Genomic DNA, 12686 nt, shown 5'->3' with positions numbered 1-12686 from the left:
ACGTCCTGTTCTCTTTCTGTCTCTTGCCTTAGGATACATTAATCTTTCCATTTTTTTGGTTCTGCCAGGATCTACAGCCCATTACTAACATTTCACTGTCTCTCACCTCCCCCATATCCTCACTCTTTCCTTATGCAGCTTAAATGCCATGTTCCATCATTATAAACACCGACTTGTACGTGCAACCAGTTAACGACCTTGCCTCTCCGTCTCATCAGCCTCTCCTGACCAAGCCCAACCCTGATTAGATCTAACTACCCACCTGCTGCAGGCCTGGGGTTTTGCAGCTGAGCATGGCAAGTGGTTTCACTTTAAATCATTCACCCCAAGCTGGCTCCATATGCTGCACAGTAATCACATCCCACTTCCCCATTCCTTCTCCCGCTCTTTTGGATGACCATGTCCTACAGCCTCCCCTCTCTTCAGTCCTCTAGTCCTCTCCCTCATTCTCATGTCCACTTGATCACCTTGATTTTCATTTCATTGAGAATAAAATCAATCCGAAGAGAACTCCTCATGTCCCACAACCACATCTACTCATCTTCTTGCATCTACTTCTACATCCCTTCTCCTCTCTTCTGTATTTTAAGTCACTATTTAGGGCTGGCCCCTTCATCTGGGCTCTAGATCCCATCCCCTCTCAAAAACTCAAGGGCGTCACTTCAGCAATCCTCTCCTTTCTTCCCTAGTCATCTGTATTTCCCTCCCTACTGGATTATCTCCCATCAGTGTGTAAACATGCTGTAGTTTCTTCCATCTTAAAATAGTATTTCTTGAATATGGATTAAAAGGCACTTTAGAGGCATCAATCATATGCCAAGTCTGAGTTTATTTGGATCTGATTTAAACAGGTAAGAACTACCTTGTCTTTCTGGAAAACTGATTGAATATTATACGGCCTTAAAAAGTTATTGTTTTAGATGTTACTTATTTTTAAAAGATTCCTTTTTAGGAAAAGATTAAAATATTTATTATTTTAAAATATCCCTTCCTTCATATCTGCTTCCACCTGCTGCCCTATTTATCTGTGCCATTTTGCAGCAACTGCCCTCAATCAGGTTTTCACTTTCCACCATGCCACTATAACTCTCTGCAAGGTCAAAAGTGACTTTCACAGTTGCTAAATCAAGTGGCCAATTAGTACTCATTTCAGAAGCATTTGACTCAGTTGCTGACTCCATCCTCCTTGGAATGTATTCTTCTTTTGGCTTCCAAGGCACTACTCTCTCTTGGTTTTTCTCCATACCTCTGATTTCTCCTTCCTACTCTCTTTTTCTAGCTCTTCCTGATCTCTTAATGTTGGAGTGCCCCAGGGATCCATCTTCGATATTCTTTTTATCTGTATCTTCATTCACTTCCTTGGTGATCTCATCCACTTTTATGACTTTACCTAATGCCTATGGCACCCAAATAGAAATCTCCAGTCCAGACAACTCCCCCAAATTCCAGACTCATAAAACCCTGTTTGCCTGACATCATCATCGGGATGTCTAACAGGCATCTGAAACTTGACATGCCCAAAACTGAACTTCTGATCATTCCCTCCAAACCTGCCTCACCTGCAGCCTTCCCCATCCTAGGAAATGGCAACTCCATTCTCCCAGTGGCAGACTAGGAATCTTGGAGTCATTCTCAACTCTTCTCTTTCTCACCTAATCCATCAGAAAGTCCCAATGGCTCTACTTTTCAAATATATATGAACAACCATTTTCAGTATCTCCACTGCTACCACCCTGGTCCAAGGCACCATCCTCTCTATTTTTGGTCTCCCTGTTTCTGCCCCTTGCTTACTTTGATTACTTTCAAAGCAGCAGCCAGCATGATCCTTTTAAAATAAGTCAGATCATGCCATTCCTCTGCATCCTTTCGATCACACTTTGATGAAAATGCAGCGTTCTTTTGACAGCCTACAGGACCACTCGCGATTTGGCTCTTAATACCTTACTCACTTCTCTCACATGTTCTATGCCCTCACTGTCTCAGCACCAGCAACACTGGCCTCCTTGCTTCCTCAAACATACCAGGTGCACTCCTCACAGTCTTTATACTGCTGGTCCCTTGGTCTGCAATGCTCTTGCCCCAGATAGCAGCTTGGCTGTCTCCCTCACCTCCTTCACACATTTCCTCAACTATCTCCTCAATGAGGCCTTCCCTGACTCTGTCCCTTAATCTCTCATTGTAATTCCCCTTTTCTCCACTAGAATGCAAGCACAAGGAGAGCCTGTTTAGTTTACTGCTATAGGCCTAGCTTCTAGAACTATACTTGAGACAGACAACAATCAATACATTCTGTACTTGCTAAATAAATGCAGATTGCATTTCTAAATTATTTAAATATATTCATAGACAAGCTTACTGTCTTGAATTTATACCTTTTAAACCTTTAACTTATTTTTAATTCAGTATTAATAAATTAATTACATTGTAGTTTAAACAGTAAATTAATCTTCCTGCCCTTAGATGCATTTCATCTACCAATTTACAGATGTAACTGCACATTTATAATAGACCAGTTTCCACATGTTGACCATGGGGAAAACCTACTTTCATGACAAGCAAACAGAAAAAACACTTGCAATTGCTGTTGGAACACTGGCAAGCCAATTAGTGCTTCTTTAATTGCAATTGAATTAATCAAAAGTTATTCTTAAATAATAATGACAAAATATCTGTCAAAAAATAAAAATTGTTCCAATGTTTGGGGATACTAGAGTGTGTAATTGCTTTTGAGGTGCAATTTGCTCTTCCTATGACATTAAACATAGTTAGGTCTCTTTTTTCCTGACATCATTAAAATCTCACGAAATTCTTCTCTGTATATAACACTGCAGGACTCACGCTCTCCAAATTTAGGTCTTATTGCTTTCATTAGACACTTACCTCGAGATTATTCCCATGACCTAGGCAATTAGACTTCAAGCCATTTGCCAGATTCAGTTCAGCTGCATTCTGATTTGTGAGTAAATACTTGCTAGAGACAAATTCTCATGGAGTTCAATGCCCATTGCTGATGAGCTCTTTGAACAGAGTGCCAGAGTCAACAAAACAGAGGGAAGCCCTCCAGCTTGTAGGTTTCTAACCATACGGCTATAACCACAAATGATTTCAGACCCCTTCATCACCCATAACAACTCTTTCTTTATATTCTTCTCACATAGAAAAAAAAAATTACATGTTGATGGGTTTATTTTAGAAAAGAAGGTACACTATTTAAAAATCCTGGATTTGAAGTAATCAAATAAAACTTTGGGTGAGTGGGAAAAAATACAGCCTCAAATAACTTAAAATGATTCCTGACTTTTCAAGTTTGAGAATCTCTTCAGCCTGAGATTTATTCTCCCATCAACTCCAGAATTGGAAGACTATCAAATGTGACTCAGTATTCAACAAGTATTTGTAGATGTGCAAATAGCTGGGCTGACATCTGATTGGAGGGTGGGGGTGTGGTGGTTCTAGAACAATTTCATGTTGTGCAAATATTCATGGCATGAATGTAGAGCAAGGGCAGTAGAGACTCCACAAGGACCTTAAAGCTTCAAGCCCTGGAAAATGGTAGATGGAAGACAAGAAATAAAGAAATTCCAATAAGCTTTTTTTTTTTTTTTTTTTTTTTTTTGAGATGGAGTTTCGCTCTTGTTACCCAGGCTGGAGTGCAATGGCGCGATCTCGGCTCACTGCAGCCTCCGCCTCCTGGGTTCAGGCAATTCTCCTGCCTCAGCCTCCTGAGTAGCTGGGATTACAGGCATGTGCCACCAAGCCCAGCTAATTTTTTGTATTTTTAGTAGAGACGGGGTTTCACCATATTGACCAGGATGGTCTCGATCTCTTGACCTCGTGATCCACCCGCCTCAGCCTCCCAAAGTGCTGGGATTACAGGCGTGAGCCACCGTGCCCGGCTCCAGTAAGCTTTAAGGCAAGAATCATTTGAGATATTTTGAGTGAAGAGGAAATGCTAAATCCATAGGGAAGTTTACAGGAGCTCTTACCTTTCTGTCTGATAACAATGAGACTGATTAAAACTGCAGATCACTGCAAGGGTGGTTAATCAAAAAAGAAAAAAGGCAGTCGTGCCCCCTGCTTGGCCCTGTAAGTACAGAGGTAGTGTGGGTGGAGTGCTGCAGGAGCACTTCAGGTACAGCATTTTAAAGGGACACTTAGAACTATGAGAAACGGGGATTAAGATGTCTTCAAGAATAATAGATTCTAATTTTGCCTGTAAGTGGCCTTAGAGCTCTGAGATGAGAAAGGTAGTCTGGTGCTAGATCTGCAAAACCGTAAAGAGCATGGTAGGAAGCGTGGATGTTATTCATGGTACATTGGGAAGTCACTGCAGGCCTTTAGGCAGGAACATGGCATTACTCAGTTCCTATGTTATAATTATCTGGCTACTATGTGGGGAATGGATTGAAAAAGAATAAAAGTAGACAGGAAAGATATTACAGAAAGAGATCATTGTTAGCTTGGACTAGAAAGCTTACATTGGAGATGCAATTACATGGATTTGAGATTCCTTTAGTGTTCAGAATCATAGATGTTTTGCTAGATTAAATGTTGGGGTGGTGGGGGGCAGGCAGTGGTCTTGAGGAAATCCAACATGTTGTAGTGATTCCAGGGTTACTAATTTGAGCAGTCAAGTGGATGGGAGTGTCAATTACCTTGTTGGGGGAAAATAGAGGAGGAGCAGGTTGAGCTGAGGGCAAGGGATAGAAAGCTCCCTTTTGAAAGGACCTGTTAAGTTGGAGATGCCAGTGAGGCATCCAGGTGGAGATATCAAATAAGCAGTTGCATATACAAGTTGAGGTCTGGACTGGAGCTGTTTTGCCAGCTTCACTGCTTTTGGCTTGAGCTCAGACAAACTTCAAACTAGGACAAGGAGGGAATTACCAATTATTGAGCACCTACCATATGCCAAGCACCCGTTATGTGACGAATGTTTTTGTCATAAGGTTTATCCACATTTCCCAGCACCTCCTTTCTCCTTCCCTACCAAAGCACCCTCCCAGTTCAGCCCGACTGGGACCCAACTTAGAGGACACCTGGGATCTGCTCATTACACATACTCAGCCAGACTTTGGAATCAAATCTTCCCTCCCAGGTTCCTAAAAGTCCCTGGAGAGTTACTGCACCTGGATCTGTGTTCAAAGACTCCAAAGACCTGAAAGTGAAGGCTAGCTCCTAGGACACTGAAGCTGAGAACTCTAGACCCAAATAAGAGTTACGACTCCACCCTTCATTCACTGTATCTCTTTGGACACAACATAACTTATTTCTTTGTCTGAATTTTAGTATCTGCCTGCTTCATAAAAATGCTTTGAGGATGGAAATCAGCTTCTGAATCACCTGAATCACCTGGAGAGCATCTTAAGTAATGCAGATTCCCAGGCCCCACCAACAGGGATCATAATTCATTTGGTCTGGGATGTGTCTCGATCTGTATTACAGGTGATTCTGATGCTGGTCCAGAGTAATCCTTAGACTAGAAATGCTGATTTGCAGAGTGATAGACTGACAATTTTCCCCCAGATCATCTGCCTCAATGGTCTCTCCATCACTTAGATCATTACGGCAGTTTTAAAAGAAGGCACCGAATTATTTGACACTCTTTCCATTAAGAGGTGGACTCTACATCCTCTGCCCTTGAATTTGCTAGTTCTCTCAGAATCTGGCTGACGTAATGTGGGAAGGCCAACCCACATGGAGTGGCCACAGCAACAGTCTCAGCTGAGCTCAGTCTTTGAGTCACGTCAGCCCCGGCACCAGACATGCCAGTGAAGGAAATTACAGATAATCCCACCCCCAAGGCATTGAGTCACCCCAGACTCCAGATCTTCCCAGCTGAAGCCCCAGACATCACAGAACAGAGACAGCCTATTCCCACCATTCCCTGTTCTGATTCATGATCCATAAAACCTATGCTCATAATAAAAAGATTGTTGATTTGTGCCGCTTCGTTTTGGGGTGTTTTGCCAAGCAGTAACTAAAATCATCACTAATATGTTTTCTCAAGAAATACGTATTAAAATGCAAGCACATTACTTGGATCAACTCTTTCGGATGAAGACGCACAATCAGTGTATCTAGCAGACAACAAAGCAGGGAAAGGAGCCGGTGAGATGCTCTCCTGTTTCACTGACATGAAAACATCGCTGGGAAGAGCAACCTGAGTTGCTTCCAGAAAGCTGGAATTGAAAGATGGCCACACCTTGAAGACAGCGTGGCTAACAGAGAAAGTCAAGCCTCAGAAGGACAGATGAGGCAGGAGAGCAAAACCCAGTTTCATTTGCTTCACAACTGTGCTTAGGTCCGGCTCGAAAGTCCCTTCACTCTCTCACTAACTACTAAAGTGTTTACTTATGCCGGTTTACAAAGGCACTTGGGGACAAGTGTTAAAAACCACCTGGGGATAACATAGGAACAAGCGCCAAGGGTAATTCTTACCACCAGACAAGTTTGGGAAATGCTAGATTATATAATTTTTTAAATTAAATACAAAACAAAATAGCAACCGCACCAACCCTTTCCTCACGAGAGTCACAGTCTTGTGGCGAGAATGGGGTTAATACATGAGCTTCATGTTTGCAAAAAAAAAAACAGTAGCAAGTTCCGATGGCCTTGAACCTGGAGAATGTAACTCCCAGCTAAGTCCACTTACAATGATATGGGGGAAGAAATTGTAAATGATGGAATTCACTCACTAATCGGATACTATTAATTGTATTAAATATGTTAAATGGAATTATCTTCTATAAGGAATACTTTAATTGACAAAATATAAAATAGGAGGGATGTTAGGTTAAATATTGATGGCCTTATTCAAGCTGTTAATGGTGCCAATAAAAATGATGGAGCAAGACATGGAGCCCGGAATGTCTAGGATTCAGAAAAGAGCAGAGAATGACACACTCATGCTGTGAATTAATTCTATTTTAGTAACTAACACTGATGCCTACATTGTTCCTAGTCTGACCACCACCCCCCAACCCCATTGTTCTCAGAAGTGATTCGAATCTGATTTCACATTGTTAATATAAATACTTGAGTTTTCCTTCCAAGAATGGATTTACAGTCTTCTAAAGACACTGGAATGATAAGGGCAGGGGAATTGTTGTCAGTCCTGAATTCCCGATATAACTTGTTATGACTCCGAGGTCTGCCTTATTATCAGGTTTTCATGATACTGGTGTTGATTTGTGTCTGTGAGTGGTTTATCAGTCCCCAAAATCTAGCCTCCACAGAGGCCAACAGCAAGTTAGGCCCCTTCGTCTCTGTTCTATTTTATTTCTCTTGCCTCATGAGACTCTTTCATAGTTAATATGGTGGCAAGTTGCAGAGTAAAACTGGCATCTCTCTCTGATTCCAAGAGTTTGCATGTATTGTGATGAATATAATAAAACAACAGTGGAAATAGCATTTGTATTGCTAAATACTGGAATTCCAAGGAGTTCCTGTAACAATGACTTAAAAGCCTAATATCCCTCCTTAGACCAGGAGCTCAGCTTATGTACTTAGTAGAAGAAAGGAGCATGTCATCTCCCCATTCACCTCGGACCTGTTTGACTTTCTGGCCAAGGCTGAGAAGACCCTGGCTGCTCACTGTCTCTCTGCATTTTCCTGTTCTCTACCTCCCAGGGACGTGTCTCATACCAGTGTCACTGCCCTTCCATCCAAAGGCCTGGAGCACCTGAAGGAACTGATAGCAAGAAACACTTGGACTCTTAAGAAACTTCCACTTTCCTTGAGTTTCCTTCACCTTACACGGGCTGACCTTTCTTATCCAAGCCACTGCTGTGCTTTTAAGAATCAGAAGAAAATCAGAGGGTAAGTGGCAGGGACCTGGCATAAGTGACAAAAGACCTTGGTGGAAGTGGAATTCATTTCTTTGTTTTGGAGAAGACGGTTCATGGTTTGAAATCCAGGTGGAGAGGAAATTGGAAGCATCCATATGAAGCAGGAAATCCATGGGACACAATGACCCCGTGGACCCAAAGTGGGTGCAGCAGAGAAATAAGGCCAATGTCGCTGGATAACTGTAAAGCAGAGGGGATAATAGATGGCACAGGAGAGAGAAACACACCAGGTCTCATAGAATCTTGTAGAGGTTATGCAGGCATGATTTCTGGTTTCGGGTATAATTCGTAATTAGATACTGCAACACATATTGTCAGATGTCACAATCATGAGAACAGACTTATAAACAACACAAACAGTTGGGTTACCTGATCATTTTGGGCCTTGCAAATGTCACAGCTCATTGCTTACATGCCTGCGGGCTTTGGAGTCAGCTGGGTTCATACCGCAGCTCTACCATTTCTCAAGCTGTGTTATCCCAAGCCTAGTTACTTAACCACTCTGAGTCTTTGGGAATGGAGATCATAATGCTATCACTCAGAGGAGTTTTGAGAAGATTAAATGAGAAACTGAATGGAAAACACTGGAATGGAATGGACTGGAATTTTATAAGATCTTTATTAATATTAACATTGATATATTATGTGCACATCAGGCTGCTTATAAGCCTGCAAAAGAGGAAAGGCCTTCATTTTCTCTCCAGGCTTTCTCTGATTCTTTTACTTTTTCACTTTTACTCTGCATTATTTCCCCTGTTGTGTATTATACAATCTCCTGTTCTCCTAATCCACCTTCATTATGTCTATTCGGTCCCCCTCGGCTTCTATGTATTTACTGATCGACTTTCTACACGCATAATTGCAGTCAGAAAGTATCAGATCCAAGTGTGAGGGCAGAAACTAAAACAGCCCTATAAAGAAGGCCAACATGGTAGCCAGGCGTGGCAGCTCATGCCTGTAATTCCAACACTTCGGGAGGCCGAAGCAGGCTCATCACCTGAGGTAAGTAGTTCAAGGCTAGCCTAGCCAACACGATGAAACCAGTCTCTACTAAAAATGAAAAAAAAAAAAAAAAATTAGCTGGGCCTGGTGGCAGGTGCCTGTAATACCAGCTACTAGGGAGGCTGAGGCAGGAGAATCACTTGAACCCAGGAGGCAGAGGTTGCAGTGAGCCAAGATTGTGCCACTGTACTCCAGCCTGGGTGACAGAGCAACATTCCATCACACACACACACACGGCCAATATGGGCATCGTAACTGGGCAAAAAGCCAGGAGGGGAGTAGAGGATGATGATAGTGGACTTGCACTGACGTCATGCATCACTGAGGACTGGACCAGGGCTGGATGGGAGGCTAAAGTGGACCTCGGAGCCAGTGTCTGGATTTCTCCTTAGCCTCCAAACAGTTTAGAAGAGGAGGATTTTAACCAGAACCCAAGAGATCAATTTTGAGTATTTTAAACGGAACCCAAGAGATCAATCGAAATCTGCCCTTCCATCCAGGTTAAAGAATCCCTTTTGTTTTGAGTCTGGTGAGCAAGGAAAAAACTAAATCTTATTTCCACAAGCCTGCCTGTATGGTAGTGTCCATTCATTCATTTGTTAAACAGATACTTACTAAACACCTATCTGCTTGGCTGTTGTGAACAGACAGGCAAGAATTCCCTCTTGTATTTTGCTTACTGTCTAGTGGAGGAAGTCAGAAAATAAACAGGCTGGGTGGACACAGTGGTTCACGCCTGTAATCCCAGCACTTTGGGAGGCCGAAATGGGCGGATCACTTGAGGTCAGGAGATTGAGCTCAGCCTGGCCAATATGTTGAAACCCTGTATCTACTAAAAATACATAAATTCTTTTTAATATTGAGTTTGAAACTAAATAATGATGAGTAGAGGCAGCCATGGGTTTTTCAGGCAATGGGATCATAGGGTTCTAGAGCTCTGAATAGGAATAATAATAATAACAATAATACCATATGGCACTCACAAAGCTACAGGTGCTATTGTAAGAGGCTTAAAGAGATAAATCCAACAAATCCTTTAACAACCCTATATGAAACAGCACCTCCCACTGTCCCATGTTACAAATGAATTAACCAAGTTTCATGGGCCTGCCCAAGCTAGTCAATAATAGAGCCAGGTTCCCACCAAGGTGACTGGCTCCAGCATCTATGCCTTATTTATTCATTTATTTATTTACTTATTTATTTATTGGACAGAATCTCACATTGTCACCATCCAGGTTAGAGCGCAGTGGCACAATCTCAGCTCACTGCAACCTCCACCTCCCAGGTTCAAGCAATTCTCCTGCCTCAACCTCCCAAGTAGCTGGGATTACAGGCACGCGTCACCACGCCCAGCTAATTTTTGTGTTTTCAGTAGAGATGGGGTTTCGCTGTGTTGGCCAGGCTGATCTCGAACGCCTGACCTCAAGTGATCCACCCGCCTTGGCCTCCCAAAGTGCTGGAATTGAGCCACCATGCCCAGCCAAGTAGAGGCCTGAGTCAACATGCCCGGCCACTTTATTTTTTTAATCACTGTTCTTCAAGTGGTTGCAGAAGAGAAATAAGACCAATGTCACTAGAACACAGTAGGGGAGGGGAGGTCATAGGAATGATGTAATAGAAACAGGCCTGCCCAGATCCTGTAGAACCTTGTAGAATTATGTACATTGTAGTAAGCAGTTTGCATGTTTTTGTAAATGTAGGAATCATTCATGGATTTTAAGCAAGTACTGACTTTTTTTTTGAGACAAGGTCTTACTCTCTCACCCACGGTACAGTGTAGTGGCCCAGTCTCACCTCATTGCAGCTCTGACCTCCCCACGCTTGGGTGATTTTCCCACCTCATCCCCCCAAGTAGCTGGGACCACAGTCACATACCACCATGCCTGGCTAATGTTTTCATTTTTCATAGAGATGGAGTTTCACCATGTTTTCCAGGCTGGCCTCAAACTCCCAGATTCAAGCAATTTACCCACCTCGGCCTCCCAAAGTGCTGGGATTATAATAATGAGCCACTGTGTCCAGCCAGATACTAACTGTTTTCTGTTGCCTTGCAGAATCCTTGAGTCTTTGATGTGTAATGAGAGCAATATACAGAGCTTGCGCCAGAGAAAATCTGTGAATGCCTTGAATAGCGCCTTCTACCAGGAATATGAAGAGAATCTGGGTGACAACAGTGTTGGGTACAAGGAAAAGTCCAAGTTCCAGGATACTTCTAGCAACGCTCATTATTATGTCTTCTTTGAAGAACAAGAGGATGAGATCATTGGTTTTGGCCAGGAACTCAAAAACCCCCAGGAAGAGACCCTACAAGCTTTTGATAGCCATTATGACTACACTGTGTGTGGGAACAATGAAGACATGGTGTGTACCCCCAAGTCGGATGAGTTCAACCCATGTGAAGACATAATGGGCTACAGCTTCCTGAGAATTGTGGTGTGGTTTGTTAGTCTGCTGGCTCTCCTGGGCAATGTCTTCGTTCTGCTTATTCTCCTCACCAGCCGCTACAAATTGAATGTCCCCCGCTTTCTCATGTGCAACCTGGCCTTTGCAGATTTCTGCATGGGGATGTACCTACTCCTCATTGCCTCTGTAGACCTCTACACTCACTCTGAGTACTACAATCATGCCATTGACTGGCAGACAGGCCCTGGGTGCAACACAGCTGGTTTCTTCACTGTCTTTGCAAGCGAGCTGTCTGTGTACACACTGACGGTCATCACCCTGGAGCGCTGGTATGCCATCACCTTCGCCATGCGCCTGGATCGGAAGATCCGCCTCAGGCACGCATGTGCCATCATGTTTGGGGGCTGGGTTTGCTGCTTCCTTCTTGCCCTGCTCCCTTTGGTGGGAATAAGTAGCTATGCCAAAGTCAGCATCTGCCTGCCCATGGACACTGAGACGCCTCTGGCTCTGGCATATATTGTTTTTGTTCTTACACTCAACATAGTTGCCTTCGTCATTGTCTGCTCCTGTTATGTGAAGATTTACATCACAGTCCGAAATCCACAGTACAACCCAGGGGACAAAGATACCAAAATTGCCAAGAGGATGGCTGTGTTGATCTTCACTGACTTCATGTGCATGGCCCCAATCTCGTTCTACGCTCTGTCAGCAATTCTGAACAAGCCTCTCATCACTGTTAGCAACTCCAAAATCTTGCTGGTCCTCTTCTATCCACTTAACTCCTGTGCCAATCCATTCCTCTACGCTATTTTCACCAAGGCCTTCCAGAGGGATGTGTTCATCCTACTCAGCAAGTTTGGCATCTGTAAACGTCAGGCTCAGGCATACCGGGAGCAGAGGGTTCCTCCAAAGAACAGCACTGATGTTCGGGTTCAAAAGGTTACCCAGGACATGAGGCAGAGTCTCCCCAACATGCAAGATGTCTATGAACTGCTTGAAAACTCCCATCTAACCCCAAAGAAGCGGGACCAAATCTCGGAAGAGTATATGCAAACAGTTTTGTAAGCTGACACTACACTAACCACAACGGTGGGGGAACTTACAAAAGAATCGTTTTTTAAATATGCATTCTAATCCCATGACACCCCCAACACCCATCTGCCCTCACTCCTGTGCACGTAGTATTTCAATGTTTCATGGGGCAAGAGTTTATCTCTGGAGAGTGATTAGTATTAACCTAATCATTGTCTCCAAGAAGGAAGTTAGGCCACCAGAATGTTTGAATCCCAGGTGAAATCAAAATACTCTTCTTTGTGGAAGAATTTCTTGATGTTAAGTCCAGAGATGACGTTGTGTAGGATGTTCAGTAACTATTAACTGAGCCATGTCAATATACAGCTTCTCAGTTTTGTATAGCATTTCATACTAAAG

General features: G+C 43.1%; 1 protein-coding gene across 1 annotated transcript in view; it reads left to right on the top strand.

Annotated features, from left to right (window-relative positions):
- The window catches only part of TSHR (thyroid stimulating hormone receptor), a 163674-nt gene extending 151308 nt beyond the window's left edge, over positions 1-12366 (top strand). The window contains exons 9-10 of the mRNA XM_003924614.4: positions 7630-7818; positions 10907-12366. Of these exons, the coding sequence (XP_003924663.1) occupies positions 7630-7818; positions 10907-12320 (1603 nt within the window). The 3' untranslated portion in view covers positions 12321-12366. The remainder of the gene's footprint in view (positions 1-7629; positions 7819-10906) is intronic.
- The last annotated feature ends 320 nt before the right edge of the window (positions 12367-12686 follow it).

Source organism: Saimiri boliviensis, chromosome 2 (genome assembly GCF_048565385.1).
Source record: "Saimiri boliviensis isolate mSaiBol1 chromosome 2, mSaiBol1.pri, whole genome shotgun sequence".
Taxonomy (NCBI): Eukaryota; Metazoa; Chordata; class Mammalia; order Primates; family Cebidae; genus Saimiri; species Saimiri boliviensis.
The sequence above is the reverse complement of the archived record's forward strand: the minus strand, read 5'-3'. Positions and strand labels throughout refer to the sequence as shown.